This window comes from Erpetoichthys calabaricus, chromosome 15, assembly GCF_900747795.2.
Source record: "Erpetoichthys calabaricus chromosome 15, fErpCal1.3, whole genome shotgun sequence".
NCBI lineage: Eukaryota > Metazoa > Chordata > Cladistia > Polypteriformes > Polypteridae > Erpetoichthys > Erpetoichthys calabaricus.
Window position 1 is genome coordinate 37,929,985 of NC_041408.2, and position 18,178 is coordinate 37,948,162.

General features: G+C 38.5%; 1 protein-coding gene across 2 annotated transcripts in view; it reads right to left on the reverse strand.

Moving 5' to 3' along the window:
* ints9 (integrator complex subunit 9) overlaps positions 1 to 18,178 on the reverse strand; it is a 315,943-nt gene that overhangs the window by 267,377 nt on the left and 30,388 nt on the right. For both annotated transcript variants that reach the window (XM_051919331.1, XM_051919332.1), the window contains exons 4-6: positions 17,883 to 17,945; positions 14,484 to 14,623; positions 5,436 to 5,522 (exon numbers count right to left, since the gene is read on the reverse strand). In XM_051919331.1, the coding sequence (XP_051775291.1) occupies positions 5,436 to 5,522; positions 14,484 to 14,623; positions 17,883 to 17,945 (290 nt within the window). The remainder of the gene's footprint in view (positions 1 to 5,435; positions 5,523 to 14,483; positions 14,624 to 17,882; positions 17,946 to 18,178) is intronic.

An 18,178-nucleotide genomic window follows, 5' to 3' on the forward strand; every position in this document is an offset into this window, starting at 1 on the left:
AAAACAATGATACAACTAGAAGATATCTATATTTACTTAAAATACATACAACTAAGGCACATGCTGCTGTTTGGCATACTGAAAGAAATTTCTATACCAACCACACTCACCTCCCGACTGAGTCTAAAGATGATCCCTATAAGCAGGAAATGTCTCTTATATCTGGAATCAAAACTCCCAGCCAATTTGGCAAAACGCCAATCTTTTTCCCCAACAGTGGCTGACACCATTACATTCTGCACAGGTGCTATGCTCAATTCTTTCAAGGCCCATAATAAAAAGCACCGCAGCCTAGCGTGCTCGCCATGAGGATATTACCCTTTCTTGGGTCCTTCTTAAAAAAAATGCATGCATGTACGAACTAAAACACACTGTACTTTTTTGCCATATTGCACAGCCTTAACTCAAACCACCACAAGACTGACTACAGCTATAAAATAAAGCTGTGCCAATGTTGGGAAAAGCACAAGCAGAATTTTGTGGGGAATAAATAACCCTTATAAGGTATATGAGTAGTGTGGGTAAAAGCTCATCCATCACTAGGCTATACAGAGGGATATATTTATCTTACTGTTGATTAAAATGTACTCAAAATGAATCATGAACACATAAAGGAAATAAGTATTAGATTTAATTAAGCACGAGCACTGTAAGAATTAAACTGGAAAGGCTTAGACCTGTTATTTTTTATGTATCTGAATAAGCTGTGTGGCAAAGGCGCTATATAGGCGTCAACCTGACACAGACTGACAACTGAGGCACAGGTAAAAATAAACAAAAAGATTTACTTTCTTTGTCTGTGGGCTACGACTTCCTCGTAACCACAGACACAACACAGTCCCAAACGCACATAAAAGCAAAAGCAAACATGACTCTTTTCTTCCTCCTCCTGACTCTGGCACCATGAGTAGTGGCCGCAGGCTCCTTTTATAGCCCTTCTGGATGTGCTCCAGATGGTAATTGGCCTAATTAGGCTGCACTTCCGGGTGTGGCTGCATTCCAGCCCACATGGGCTCGTTAAGCCTTACAGCTCCTCCCGGTGGTGGCTACGGAGCCCAACAGGTCTGAGCCCTGAAGTCCCACACCTGTGGCCCCGATGTAACCCAGGAGGGCTGCCACCAAGTGTTAAAGGGGACGTAGTGTGCATCCCATGGCTGCTCCCCAGGTTCCAGTGTCAAAGGGGCATCCCGGCCAGGCATTACACAGTATTCACCAAATTAAAATAAAATAAATCAAGTGCAACTTGGTGATAACATCTTTACCAACTGAACCATCATTTAGGCAAACTGCATTAATATGGACCTTGCTTCAAGCTAAGCTATATGCATAAATAATAAACCTGCAACTTGCATTTATAATGCTATTTGTGGTATAGCCCTACGGAATGGTATTAGGGCCACGGTGAAGAAAAAAACAATACGGACACAGGGAAGAAAAAAACAAACTATATGTCGAGAATAAAGTCAACATTTCCACTTTATTCTCGCCGTTTATATCGAGAATAAAGTCAACATTTCCACTTTATTCTCGCCGTTTATGTCGAGATTAAAGTCGACATTTCCACTTTATTCTCGCCGTTTATGTCGAGATTAAAGTCGACATTTCCACTTTATTATCATAGTTTACTTCATAATTAAAGTAGAATGTCGTAAACTAAACTTCTTCCTAAAATCAATGTTTAATTTACTAGATTTTGTCAAACCCCGTCATAAATTAATGCAGCACATTAAATGCTTTGTGTTGCGTTCCCCGACCCAGTTGTTAATCATTACGCTTCTTAAACTGACTTCCTCCGCACTAAGAGGAGACAGCGATCACCATACAGAATCCATTCACTTCATGATATTCCTGCTTTCTGAAAATTTAGAATGCTAGGATAAATACTTGATATCATTTTTATGATGAAATGCATTAAAGCAGGTATTACACATGCACGGTAGTGAGGCAGTAGTGCTGCTCCCTCGCAGTAAGGGGTCCCCAGGTGTACATTCAGTGTAGAGAACTTTATGGCAGGTGTGACGAGGCTCCAAAAAACTGGATGTATGAATGGCTATCGCACAGGTTTAACTTAAATATTGTGTAAATGTTGGGTTTGTGATCTGGTGGTCGGAGACACGAACACAGAATTCAATGCATGTTCTTCTGAGCGGGCTATCTTTATTGCATGCATGCTGTCTCTATCTGACGTACCAAAACCCCAGTTCCTATCCTTCCTTTTTCTTTCACCATATAACCAATCACCACACGATAAACGTCTTTGTGAAATTAAAACTAGTTATAAACTTAGCCCACGGAGTGTTCAAAACTTTAAAAATATCTTTGTTATGCATGTTTAATTATGCCATCCATTCAGAGTTGCGCCCATCTCTGAACGAGTCGCCAGCACATCGCAGGATGAATACAAGCAAAACATACACTAGGGTCAATACAGCATAACAAAACCCCACATCCTACATGACTTTGAAAGGAAACTGAAGCACGCCGAGTAAACCCACCAGAAAAACATGCAAATGCAAGGCAGGCACGCCACCGTGCCCCATATGATTAATGCATGCTTTAATGCATTTCACCATGAAAATTATATTAAGTATTTATCTTAGCATTCGAAATGTTCAGAGAGCAGGAAGATCATGAAGTGAGTGTATTCTGTGCGGCGATCGCTGCCGGCGCCTCCTCTTAGTGCAAGAAGAAGTCAGTTTAAGAATCTCGGAGAACACTTAACACAAAGCATTTAATGTGCTATATAACTTATGATGGGGTTTGAGAAAATCTAGTAAATTAAATATTCATTTTACGATTAAGTTTAGTTTACGATGTTCTACTTTAATGACAAATTACGAGAATAAAGTCAACATGTCGACTTTAATCTTGACATAAACGGCGAGAATAAAGTAGAAATGTTAAGAATAAAGTCAACATGTCGACTTTATTCTCGTCATAAGCGTCAAGATTAAAGTGGAAATGTTAAGAATAAAGTCAACATGTCATCACACTATTACACAGTACCCAGGTACATTACACTGTATTGACAACAAATAAAACAAGTACAACTTGGCTTGCAGTATTATCCAGTAGTATAGAAACAGTATTTACACATCTGACCTTTTAAAACTAAAGTATCTCCAGGCGATGGACGCGACTCCTTTTTTTCGGCAAAAGTTCTTCTGTTCATCATGTTCAACTTTATCGTCGGCTTCAGTTTTGGAATGTTCTCTGTCCATTTTCACCGCGCAATACCTACAACTACCGCTACCTATTTGGTGGTGTAGCAGTGAAAAAGAGCCCCCGCGCAACAAATCTGTGTTTAGCGGTGTAGCAGTGAAAAAGGTCCCCACTTGAACAGTTTCACGCTGTGCCACGTTCTGAACGTCGTTTAGGCAATTTAAACCAGTGTTGCGGTATAAGAAAAATCCATATAATAAAAAAAATAAACAGATTTCGGTATGAACCGGTATACCGCCCAGCACTAGCTGGAAACCACCATTATACTGTAGACTGAAGGTCAAGTGTGCACTAAAGGATGGGGAGAGTGAATTCCACTACTCCAGATAAAGAGATATGAACTTGAGGTTGTAAATATTGGTAGCAGCAACTGGACCAGTACTAGATGGGACTAGGCCCTGTCAAGCATATGTGATGTATGGGAAAGATGCTATACCCAGTGAACTGGGAAATACTGGTGGAACCAGTTAGAGGCAGGATAGCAGGGAATAGAATGTTACGGAGTCAGATGACAGAGAAAAATGTGTTGGGAGATAACAATTGTAATAAAAGTATGGTTTGCTCATCCATGGATGCTCATTTCACTTGATTTGAGTCCGTGTATGCTTCACGCAAGAAAAGTCCGATTCTGCTGCCTTCCTGACACTCCATGTACCTTCCTGAGAAAAGTCGGGCTGCTGTAACCTCTGCCACGACAACTAGAGTGGGAATGAGCTCAAATACTACATTATTGCAAAGGTCAAGCAATGCAACTGTTCTTTCATCTTTATACCCTGTGTATAATTTGACAGGCAGATTAAACAAACCACTGCTCTTAACTACTACAAGAAGCTCCAGCCACCACCAAAAAAACCTCACGCTGTTCCAAATGTGGTGCTGAGGTGTCACCCGCTACACTCTGGTCCCAATCCAGATGGTTCATTATGTGGTGGGTGTGGCAACACATTATCAGTGCATGCTCCCAACCAAGAGGTTTCATTAATGTGTAAAATGTAGCAATAGGGTAAAGGTAAAACTGAAACAGAGAGCAATAAGTATTACCCTAAAGTAAACACAGTAGTGGAATACTACAACTGCTGACAGCCTCTCTTCCTGCTAAATAGTAAACTGCACGTTAGTGTTAAACATGAATTATAATTGGAAATATATGGTATTTCTTAATCACCTCTAGTATAAAAAATATTGCGACCTATAATAAACACACACACAAAGAAAACCAAATGTACTGATGATGCTTTGAGAGGCTTGAATGGAAAATAAATGGACGAGGATTACATGGATAAACAAAATCAAGCTGCTTTGATTGCGTCATGCAATAATGACAAGTAAAAGAAACCTTAAAATATTTAAATATACTGCAATACCACATAAGACAAACTTATGGAAAAAATTCTACATACAGAACTTAACCAACATAGCAGCTACTGGGTCATGGTTTGACCTGAAGTACCTCCATTTTGGAAGCATACCGAAAAATGATAGCCATAACATTTGACATTTCATTTCTAGGCAGCCATGTAAGTGATGTGTACTTTAAACTGGGGTAGTTATTTTGGAGAAAAAAGAGCCTGAAAGTTCATTCTTCTTGAGAAGGACAGCATAATGTTCAAGAGAGGGAGAGAGTCAGCATGAGTATGATGATGTATTGCAGAAATAATTAGAATCAGAGGAAAAAGAAAGGTGTGCATGAGTCAAGCAGTCCTGGTAAGTGGTCACCTAAGACTACCCCAATAAAACTGAGGACTTTGTAAAGTCTCTTGTAATATTGATCACTGCCAAAGTTTTACTCAAAAAAGAAGCAGAGTAACTATCACAGTAATAACTTGACACAGTTAATAGCTTTTTTTTTTTATAAAAAATAAACTGTGATTAATTTTAGCCTTACTGAAAAATTACCAGAACATAAGCTGCTTAAAATGTATAACAGAAATCCAAACAGTATACTTCTGGATTTTTTCCACAATAAATTGGTGTTTCTCCAGGAATAACAAGTTATCTTCAATGTAAAAAAGTATTTCTGAAAACTTCAATTTATTTATGTTTTGGAGCAGGAAAATCAAAGTGGCTTTGTTACTCACTTAGTACAGAAATAGTATAGGACTTGTAAATTACACAAAAACACACCAAAATGATTACATTATGTACGCTATATTTGTATTGCACACCAAGTTTTGGTCCTGAAGTAAATTTGAAACATATTTTTAACCCCTCACCTCCACATTTCTTTGCTCTTCCAGTAGACAGCAGACTGGTCCTTTGGAACTCTTTCAATAAAATGCACAAGCTCTTCCATTAAGAGTCTAAAGAAATGAAATAATAAAGATGAACTTGAAATCTCAGAAACATAATATCCTCTTTAATAAAATCCCTGTGTGCGTCCAGGTGTCCGTGTGTGTGTGTGTCTTCTGGTGAAGTGCGCATGCGCAGGGCATGGTGCGATGCGCGATATTACTGTCAGAGAAAGTTAAAGGCGTTTTACGGAAATACAAACCAGTATTACTGCGAGAGGAAATTAAAGGTACACAATACAGTGATTCATATTACAGCCACATACATGCCAGTATTACTGTCAGAGGAGATTAAAGGCATATTACCGACGCGCACGCCTGTATTACCGCCAGAGAAAATTAAAGGCATATTGCGGACGTACAAGCCAGCGGACGCACAAGACAGTATTACTGTCACAGAAAATTAAAGACACACAATACACGGCGGCAGCCCACGAAGAACGGTCAGCTCAGCAAGTAAACATCAACAAAAGAAAGGCTGAAAGAAAGAAAAATACGACCAACAAAAAGAACGAGGTCAAAGTCCCTTGCCATTTAATATAGACGGTTCCTTCTAATGTTTATGCACTACTGTTCTAGCGCCCGTTATTGTAACGGGCTAAATGACTAGTCCGTATTATAACATTAGAACTATCTACAGTAGATGAGAACATGCCTTTCAGCCCAATAAAGCTCGCCAGTCCTATCCACTTAATTCTTCTAAAATAATTCTAGTTTTGAAAGTCTCTAAAGTCTTACTGTCTACCACACTACTTGGCAGCATATTCCATGTGTCTATGGTTCTCTGCATAAAGAAAAAGTTTTACATTTTTGTGAAAAATTTACCCTTAACAAGTTTCCAACTGTGTCCCCGTGTCCATAATGAACTCATTTTAAAATAACAGTCTTGATCCACTGTAGTAATTTCCTTCATAATTTTAAACACTTAATAATGTCACCTCTTAGGGCTTGTTTATACTTCATGCTCAGAACGTGTATGTGCACGCATCATGGCTGCCACATTTTCCCAGCGTTCATTTGACGTGTCCTCTGAGCATGTCCTCAGAAATTAACGTGATACATGTGTAAGTTGCAGTACTTGCAAAAAGTCGGGGGGTGCAACGTAATAAAAGTCGGAATGTAACGTCAGAGTCTCTGTTTATAATCTACATGTGACAGAATGCTGCTTTGTGGAATCCTCTGGGATCGATGTGCGTGCATTGATGTTGTGAAGCAAAATACTGACATACAAATGCATTTGTGGTGCTTTTATATTCAAGTGTAGTATATTCCCCAACTTAATGACAGGGTACATGTTAAAATTCTCACATACCTTCTGTGCCGTCTTTTTTTTTTTTGTACCTTCACAACAGCATCAGAATGTGCAGCAGCGTATTTGAGCCACAGAGAAATAAAATTAAGGACATGGTGAAAAAGGTGTATTTTGTGATTAAAGTGGAAATTTCGGGTTTAATCTCGAAATGTCCACTTTAACCTTGTAGTTTACTTTACCATTAAAGTAGACCGTCGTAAACGTCATGTTAAAATGGACCTAGCTTTTAATTGCTATGTGCTTGCTTCTGAACTGACAGCAGCAATCACCACACACAGAACACATAACATTTATGATATTCCAGCTCTCTGCACATTTAGAATCCTTAGATTTATACTGGAGAGAGAGAGAGAGATAATCTATTAATCCCAAGGGGAAATTCACATACTCCAGCAGCAGCATACTGATAAAAAAAATATATTAAAACAGTGATAACAATGCAGGTAATGTAGGCTGAACAGGACTGGAGAAAGTACAGTCCCCTGCGGTGTGTGTGTGTGTGTGTATATATATATATATATATATATATATATATATATATATATATATATACTAGCAAAATACCCGCGCTTCGCAGCGGAGAAGTAGTGTATACATATCTAGATACAGTGATCCCTCGCTATATCGCGCTTCGCCTTTCGCGGCTTCACTCTATCGCAGATTTTATATGTAAGCATATTTAAATATATATCGCGGATTTTTTGCTGGTTCGCGGATTTCTGAGGACAATGGGTCTTTTAATTTCTGGTACATGCTTCCTCAGTTGGTTTGCCCAGTTGATTTCATACAAGGGACGCTATTGGCAGATGGCTGAGAAGCTACCCAACTTACTTTTCTCTGTCTCTCTTGCGCTGACTTTCTCTGATCCTGACGTAGGGGGTGTGAGCAGGGGGGCTGTTCGCACACCTAGACGATACGGACGCTCGTCTAAAAATGCTGAAAGATTATCTTCACGTTGCTACCTTCTGTGTGCAGCTGCTTCGTGAAGCGACATGCTGCACGGTGCTTCAACAACAACAACAACAACAACATTTATTTATATAGCACATTTTCATACAAAAAGTAGCTCAAAGTGCTTTACATAATGAAGAGAAGAAAAATAAAAGACAAAATAAGAAATTAAAATAAGACAACATTAGTTAACATAGAAAGGAGTAAGGTCCGATGGCCAGGGTGGACAGAAAAAACAAAAAAAAACTCCAGAAGGCTGGAGAAAAAAATAAAATCTGTAGGGGTTCCAGGCCACGAGACCGCCCAGTCCCCCCTGGGCATTCTACCTAACATAAATGAAATAGTCCTCTTTGTAGTTCGGGTTTTTCACGGAGTCACTTGATGCCGATGGTCATACAGACTTCTGGCTTTTAATCCATCCATCATCGTTGGAACATCATGGTGCTTTGGGTAGATGGTGGTGGCGCACGCCACCACCAACAGGACACCAGAAAAGGAAACAGAAGAGAGAGTAGGGGTTAGTACAGATTTTGAATGAATAGTTATTATAATGAATTGGATATACAGAGTATCAGGAATAAATTACAGTGAAGTTATGAGAAGGCCATGTTAAAATAATGTGTTTTCAGTAGTTTTTTAAAGTGCTCCACTGTATTAGCCTGGCGAATTCCTACTGGCAGGCTATTCCAGATTTTAGGTGCATAACAGCAGAAGGCCGCCTCACCACTTCTTTTAAGTTTTGCTCTAGGAATTCTAAGGAGACACTCAGTTGAGGATCTGAGGTTACGATTTGGAATATAAGGTGTCAGACATTCCGATATATAAGCCGGGGCGAGATTATTTAAAGCTTTATAAACCATAAGCAGAATTTTAAAGTCAATTCTGAATGACACAGGTAACCAGTGTAGTGACATCAAAACTGGAGAAATGTGTTCGGATTTTCTTTTCCTGGTAAGGATTCTAGCAGCTGCATTCTGCACTAGTTGCAAACGATTGATGTCTTTTTTGGGTAGACCTGAGAGGAGTGCGTTACAGTAATCTAGCCGACTGAAAACAAACGCATGAACTAATTTCTCTGCATCTTTCGATGATATAAGAGGTCTAACTTTTGCTATGTTTCTTAGGTGAAAAAATGCTGTCCTAGTGATCTGATTAATATGCGATTTAAAATTCAGATTACAATCAACGGTTACCCCTAAGCTTTTTACCTCCGATTTGACTTTTAATCCTAATGCATCCAGTTTATTTCTAATAGCCTCATTGTATCCATTATTGCCAATGGATATTCACATACTTAAAAGCTCAAAGGGCACCTATTGATTTTTCACTGTTTTGTTTTTTTCTCTGTCTCTCTCTCTCTCACCCTGCTCCTGACGGAGGGGGTGTGAGCTGCCGCCTTCAACAGCTTTGTACCGGCGGTGCTTCGCATACTTAAAAGCCAAACAGCCCTATTGATTTGTTTGCTTTCCTCTCTGTTTCTGACAGCCTGTGCTCCTGACGCGCACTCCTTTGAAGAGGAAGATATGTTTGCATTCTTTTAATTGTGAGCCAGAACTGTCATCTGTCTTGTCATGGAGCACACCAGAGATATTTCAGTTCTGATATCAATTGTAGTTTTAGTTTTTATTTTATAAAATTAATTTTTATTTCGTTCTAGTTTTCAGTGGAGTCAACAATTTTTATTTTTATTTAGTTCTGTGTTTAAAATTTTTGTTTTTATTTTATTTAGTTCTGGATTTTTTACATAATAATAGTACAATTTTTTATTTTTTTTTCCTGTTGCAAGACCACAAATGCTGGCCTACACATATTTCAATGCCAGTTATGTTTCAGTCAACAAAATACACTCACAGTTCATAATGTCGTTAAATACAGCTTGACTATCAATGATCAAACAAATTAAGTGGCCTAATGAGTACAGTCCGCAAGATCAAATGTTTCAACCCAAGAAACCAGTCTGTGCAAGCACGATACTGTTAAGCTTTAAACAAGCACGCATTTCGAGAGATCTTTATCATGTTACCTTAATTGAAATATTTAGTTGTTTTTAAAAGCTTTTAAATCTAATGCTTTAATCAATTTTAATACAGACTGTTCAACAAAAGGAGGAGGAGGTTAGTCTGATCCCATTTTTTATAAAATTGAAAACCGTTTGTGGTCTTACTTTTATTTGTAAATTAAGTCCATGTGTCTATCCTTCTCCATGAAAATCTCCGTCACTTTTTTGTAAAAGTCCTCCTTATTTTCCTTTAGTTTTAAAAGTCTTAATCTTCCATTTTGGCAGTCAGTCGAAATAAAAAAAAGTATTTCTATAAGTATATAAAAACAGTATTGTCTGTCTCAACTTGTGCCTCTTCACTACAGTTTTATGCCCTACCCGCAAGACTAAATATGTCACACACATTCATTAAAGATATTAGCCAGAATGTGGAAAGGCAGGTGTATAATAAATGTGCGTGCAAACATTATATTGCCGACATACAGACAGACAGCAACAGGCACGGCCAACTGCATGCATCAACCCAGCGTTGAGGAATAGCGCTGTCCGAGATGCGCTTACTCAGTGGGGTGAACCAGCCCCTAGATCGCCTAAGCCTGCACTCCCTCACGGAGCCCCAGCTCGTGCTGCCTTCTCCTTCCTGGTGTCTGGATCGTCTCCCATGACTGCCTTTTCCCTTCTTTAACCTCCTTGTGTTCTATCTTTTCTTTTTTCCTTCCCCCATCCTGCCGGCCCATAAATATACATCTCCGTCCGTGGGCTCAGCGCCTTAATCACACGCCACACTAAGCCGACGAAGCAATTGAGAATGATCAGATGCGACTTGCCCCAATCACCTCATCAACTCCCTGCGGTCGAGCAATCGCGCCCACAAAGACAGACACGGCGAACTGGATTTAAAAAGTACCTTTTTTTTTTGTTTTTTTTGACCCACTAAACAACAAATAGTATTATAAATGCAAGTTGCAGTTTTATTATTTATTATATATATAGCTTAGCTTGAAGCAAGATCTATATTAATGCAATTTGCCTTAATGACGGTTCAGTTGGAAATGTCATCTCCAAGATGCACTTGTTTTATTTTAGTTTGGTGAATACTGTGTAATGTACCTGGGCTTGAAGTTTTGATGTAATAGTATTACTACTGGAAGTTGCACTATTATTTATTTTATTGTTATTATTTATTAGTTTATATATTATGCAGTTTAATGATGGTAAAGTTGTTTAAAAAGTCACTTTAACATGTCAGTGGACAGAGATTAACATTAACAAAGTGTAGTTGGTTTACAAAAAATATTTGCCATTTATTCCTTTTCTAAGACATGTTCAGTGCAATACAACTAAATGCCTCTTTGGATGGTTGACAATTTGTTGTCAAAGTTTTAGTTTAAGCGGTTTGCAAAATTTGTTCAATAAAAAGGTTCTATATTTTGACAGCAACTGTCATGCAGTGTGAATCCTTCTGTGCATTAGTGCCCCCCCCCCAAAAACTATCACTTTATGGAGCCATGCAAACCTGTATTAATACTTGTGTGCACATTAAAATGTTTTTTTGTACAATGTGCAATTCTCATGACAGTGGAATAGGTTATTCTTAGCCAGTCTACTGCAGTAATTGCAGTGGAAAATGTGATTAACTCATGCGTGGGAAAAAAATACCGTCGAATACCGTGAAACCGGTACAATCTTGAAAAATACCTTGATATAGAATTTTGGTCATACTGCCCAGCACTAGTCAAGACATGCTTTTGCCTACTTAACTTACCCAGTAAATAACACATACTTTGACTACACTAGCCAGTAATTTACATTATATCAGAAGTGACACGTATGGGCAGAGTTTAAGACCTTGTCCCCTCATTTCACACACACACACTCAGCTACTGAAATGTTATAAGGATAAATAAAAAACAGCATCCTTTGTAGTGTTTTTTTCTACAAATTTTGTGTTGTCAGTTATGGGGTAAACTGCATTACTGGCAGTTTTATTTTTAAATTGAGTTTGTATTTTTGCTTAGCAGAGTTTTCACCTAATGAAGTTCAAGGCTTAACTAGCTAATCCAACCAATCTGGTGTTGCAAGTAATCAGTATTGAGCAGTTACATGCATTCAAATCAGCAAAATTACAAGGGGACCCACATTTTTGCACAGCCAGTTTTTCACATTTGATTTAATTTCATACAACTAAATACTGCTTCACTAAAAATCTTTGTTCAGAAAACACCCCAGTACTCAGATGTTCCTAGGAAATGAAAGACATACCGCTGTTATCTTTTTTGTTGAAAGTAGAGTAAATTATTATGCAGGATGAGAGGGGTTCCCAAACTTTTTCATATGACTGCATATAATTTTTTTATATATATGGAGTACTAGTTTAAGCAAACTGAGATTAAAAGGTGACATGATGAAAGTATTTAAATTGTATAACACAGGGACATGGTTGGAAACTTGTTCCGGGCAGATTTTGGATAAATGCTAGAAAGATTTCTTCACACAAAGAACCAAAGATACAGTGGTGTGAAAAACTATTTGCCCCCTTCCTGATTTCTTATTCTTTTGCATGTTTGTCACACAAAATGTTTCTGATCATCAAACACATTTAACCATTAGTCAAATATAACACAAGTAAACACAAAATGCAGTTTTTAAATGATGGTTTTTATTATTTAGGGAGAAAAAAAAATCCAAACCTACATGGCCCTGTGTGAAAAAGTAATTGCCCCCTTGTTAAAAAATAACCTAACTGTGGTGTATCACACCTGAGTTCAATTTCCGTAGCCACCCCCAGGCCTGATTACTGCCACACCTGTTTCAATCAAGAAATCACTGAAATAGGATCTGCCTGACACAGAGAAGTAGACCAAAAGCACCTCAAAAGCTAGACATCATGCCAAGATCCAAAGAAATTCAGGAACAAATGAGAACAGAAGTAATTGAGATCTATCAGTCTGGTAAAGGTTATAAAGCCATTTCTAAAGCTTTGGGACTCCAGCGAACCACAGTGAGAGCCATTATCCACAAATGGCAAAAACATGGAACAGTGGTGAACCTTCCCAGGAGTGGCCGGCCGACCAAAATTACCCCAAGAGCGCAGAGACGACTCATCCGAGAGGTCACAAAAGACCCCAGGACAACGTCTAAAGAACTGCAGGCCTCACTTGCCTCAATTAAGGTCAGTGTTCACGACTCCACCATAAGAAAGAGACTGGGCAAAAACGGCCTGCATGGCAGATTTCCAAGACGCAAACCACTGTTAAGCAAAAAGAACATTAGGGCTTGTCTCAGTTTTGCTAAGAAACATCTCAATGATTGCCAAGACTTTTGGGAAAATACCTTGTGGACTGATGAGACAAAAGTTGAACTTTTTGGAAGGCAAATGTCCCGTTACATCTGGCGTAAAAGGAACACAGCATTTCAGAAAAAGAACATCATACCAACAGTAAAATATGGTGGTGGTAGTGTGATGGTCTGGGGTTGTTTTGCTGCTTCAGGACCTGGAAGGCTTGCTGTGATAGATGGAACCATGAATTCTACTGTCTACCAAAAAATCCTGAAGGAGAATGTCCGGCCATCTGTTCGTCAACTCAAGCTGAAGCGATCTTGGGTGCTGCAACAGGACAATGACCCAAAACACACCAGCAAATCCACCTCTGAATGGCTGAAGAAAAACAAAATGAAGACTTTGGAGTGGCCTAGTCAAAGTCCTGACCTGAATCCAATTGAGATGCTATGGCATGACCTTAAAAAGGCGGGTTCATGCTAGAAAACCCTCAAATAAAGCTGAATTACAACAATTTTGCAAAGATGAGTGGGCCAAAATTCCTCCAGAGCGCTGTAATAGACTCATTGCAAGTTATCGCAAAACGCTTGATTGCAGTTATTGCTGCTAAGGGTGGCCCAACCAGTTATTAGGTTCAGGGGGGCAATTACTTTTTCACACAGGGCCATGTAGGTTTGGATTTTTTTTCTCCCTAAATAATAAAAACCACCATTTACAAACTGCATTTTGTGTTTACTTGTGTTATATTTGACTAATGGTTAAATGTGTTTGATGATCAGAAACATTTTGTGTGACAAACATGCAAAAGAATAAGAAATCAGGAAGGGGGCAAATAGTTTTTCACACCACTGTATATGGTATAAATTATCAAGTTGTGTGGTGGAGAGTAGCCCAGGTCTCCGCTTACCAAGTTATTTTTGACAATCTAGGTGAATAGAACAGATTCAAGTTGTTGATCTGAATAGTCTGTTCTTGTCACAATTGCCCTAATATTCTTACTTTATAAAGGAATTTGTGAATTTATCTTCAAGGTTAAAAACTTGGGCAGCCATTGCTAATACAGAGCTGAAAAACTCACTCATTCAAATTCAATTATTTTGGTTTTAGGACAATATATTTATGAAAGACCATTCATTTAGTGTTCTTACCAGACAGTCCCATCATGTGGGAGGGTGGAGAACGTTCTACAATATAGATGCAATAAAAAGCAATTGCTTAATCGAGAGGAAATATGCAAGATTGCTGAATGACTTAATGCACATATGACACTGTAAAGTTTGGACTTTAAGAATCATTAACACAATGTTAATTTTCCCTTAAGGAATGTCATATTAATACAATTTAACAATCCGTGGTATGCATACCTAACTTAAAAAAAAAAAAAAAGAAAAAAAAAGATAAATATTTTATCATTGCTCGGCCTTTGTGTACCTGGCAATCTGGAGAGTAGGCTCTGTGGTATAAACAGTGCCTGTGAATCCAGTATGTTCAGTGATATATGGAAGAGCCATCATGCAGTGGTAGTTGGAAATCAGAATCACATCAACGGTTGAAAGATCCAAAAGTTCCTTCTGGAGAATCATTAAAGACAGGGTTGGGGTTTGAGGGATTGGGGAAAGAAAAAAAAAAAAAGAAGGCGATAACTTCTTCTGGTTCCATTCTGTGTTAATACTAGAATTACCAAAGCCTACAAAAAAACGTGTAATCCTGTCCCACTTTAAATCCCTTTGCACCTCTCCATCAGCATCTTTGGTGTTGTAAATGTCTCGTGAAGCACAAGCAGCCTGCTATTCCATCCGCCCACCAATGCAGAAAGGGCAGAAAGTTCTCTCAAACCAAGTCTGTTTACCTGCATGTGAGTTGCCTGGAGTTGTATAGGGTAAAGAATATATTGTTATTTGAAATACATGCATTTCATGCGTGTTCCATGTCTGCAACAATCTATGTAAACGCGTCATTAAAACTGAAACGTTTTTCATGTTTTAGTAATAATTGACAAAATGAAGACATTAAGTGTATAATGTGTCCAAATATCAAATAAACACTTTCACAAAATGTACAAGTATAACAAAACAAGTGCACTTTTATTCAAGAATATAACTGCAGAAAAAGAACTTGCGTTAGGGTGCGACATTGACACGCCCTTAATATGACTACTTTGGTGGTGCAATCTATGTAAACACATCATTAAAACAAACTTTTTTCATGTTTTAGATAGTAATGGACAAAATGTAGACATGAAGTGTATAATGTGTGAAGCCTGAAGTCCAAATATCAAATACAGTGATCCCTCGCTATATCGCGCTTCGCCTTTCGCGGCTTCACTCTATCGCGGATTTTATATGTAAGCATATTTAAATATATATCGCGGATTTTTTGCTGGTTCGCGGATTTCTGCGGACAATAGGTCTTTTAATTTCTGATACATGCTTCCTCAGTTGGTTTGCCCAGTTGATTTCATACAAGGGGACGCTATTGGCAGATGGCTGAGAAGCTACCCAACTTACTTTTCTTTCTCTCTCTCTTGCGCTGACTATCTGTGATCCTGACGTAGGGGGTGTGAGCAGGGGGGCTGTTCGCACACCTAGACGATACGGACGCTCGTCTAAAAATGCTGAAAGATTATCTTCACGTTGCTATCTTCTGTGTGCAGCTTTTAAGTATGCTGCACGGTGCTTCGCATACTTAAAAGCTCAAAGGGCACGTATTGATTTTTGACTTTGTTTCTCTCTCTCCCTGCTCCTGACGGAGGGGGGTGTGAGCTGCCGCCTTCAACAGCTTTGTGCCGCGGTGCTTCGCATACTTAAGAGCCAAACAGCCCTATTGATTTGTTTGCTTTACTCTCTGTTTCCTTTGAAGAGGAAGATATGTTTGCATTCTTTTAATTGTGAGACAGAACTGTCATCTCTGTCTTGTCATGGAGCACAGTTTAAACTTTTGAAAAAGAGACAAATGTTTGTTTGCAGTGTTTGAATAACGTTCCTGTCTCTCTGTGTTTCTGCGCAAATCTGTGACCCAAGCATGACAATATAAAAATAACCATATAAACATATGATTTCTACTTCGCGGATTTTCTTATTTCGCGGGTGGCTCTGGAACGCAACCCCCGCGATGGAGGGATTACTGTAAACACTTTCACCAAAGGTACTAGTATAACAAAACAAGTGCGCTTTTATTCAAGAATATAACTGCAGAAAAAGAACTCGCGTTAAGGTGCGACTTTGACATGCCCTTAATATGACCACTTTGGTGGCGCAGCGGTAAGAACTGCTGACTGGTAATCAAAAGGTCACTGGTTCAATTCTAGATACCTCAGTTTTGAGAAGTGAGCTGCTCTTATTATTACTATTATAGAATAAAAACATACATTTGATTTGAGACTGTAATAGCCGATGTAAAATTATGGTACTTGTAAAGGTTAGCGTTTTTTTTTTTTGTGTTTTATTCTCTCAGTCACGTTCAACCCCCCCACCCCCTTCCGATGTGACACTGCTGTTTTCACATAAAGATGTGCTATAACAGAGGTGAACTCAGATGATGATGATTCTATATTTGAGAAAGAGAACAGAAGACCTCCCCACAAGAAACGTCCAATCACATATAAAATCAACAAAGCTTCACCAGGCATAAAGGTGAAAGATGGCACCGTTTGAATGCAGCAACAGGTCGGGCGTCATCCTGCCAGTCAATGTGCCACACACGTGTCCTTCAAAGAAAAAGCAGCGCTTACAAAGCTCGTCAAGGTATCGTGCAAAGTCCTGTTTTTGACTCTTTTTCCATAAGGTATGTCATATACTAAAAGGAAGTTGCTACTTTGAAAGCTCAGCCAATGATAAACAAAAATCCAAAGAATTAAGAGGGGATCCCAAACTTTTTCATATGACTGTATAGACTCACATCAAATGTATGTTTTTATTCTATAATAGTAAGAATAAGAGCAGCTCACTTCTCAAAACGGAGGTATCTGTTATTGAACTGACGATCTTTTGATTACCAGTCAGCAGTTCTTACCGCTGCGCCACCAAAGTGGTCATATTAAGGGCTTGTCAAAGTCGCACCTTAACGCGAGTTCTTTTTCTGCAGTTATATTCTTGAATAAAAGCGCACTTGTTTTGTTATACTAGTACCTTTGGTGAAAGTGTTTATTTGATATTTGGACTTCAGGCTTCACACATTATACACTTCATGTCTACATTTTGTCCATTACTACTAAAACATGAAAAAAGTTTGTTTTAATGATGTGTTTACATAGATTGTTGTAGACACGGAACACACATGAAATTCATGTACTCCAAATAATGATATATTATTTACCCTATACAACTCTAGACAACTCATACGCAGGTAAACAGACTTGAGCTGAGAGAACTTTCTGCCTTTCCTGCGTTGGTGGGGAGGATGGGATACCAGGCTGCTTTCAGCTTGTGCTTATCGAGACATTTACAACACAAAAGACGCTGACAGAGAGGTGCGAAGGGATTTAAGGTGGGCTGGGATTTCACGTTTTTTTGTAGGCTTTGGTAAATCTAGTGTTAAAACATTGACACACTACTATAACAACATTCATAAACGTACTTAATTCAATCTTGCATTAAACAGCATTACTGAGTAAGGTATGATTCATACACTGCACAAACCAATGCTTATAGTGTCCAATTTAGAAAGGCAAATCAGTCTAATTCACTCATTTTGTGAAGTGGGAAAAAACACAAAGATAGAGAATAAAAACAAAAAACGAAAAAATCTGGCAATCTATGAATTCAAGCAACAAATTGTACACTTGATTTTTAAAATAAAGTCAACCAACACTGTTATGATTTGCATAATTACCTCTGGGAGGCAGAATTCAGGTAAGGAGTCAATGAAAACTCGACCAGCACAATCTTTAAACCCCTGAAATTAAAAAGATATTGATAGTTAGTGAATGACACAAATGAATCTAACAAATTATGGCATTAAATAATTAACTGAGCTATGACTAATAAAGGAGAGGAATAAAAAAAACTCCAGTCAATAGCATTTCAGGAGAAAACACATTTTTAATTGATTGACGGCCAGTAATTAAGAAGGACATAACAGTTCTAAAGATCTAGGTCAATTCGCTGCTGTTTCTCTTTTAGCATTCT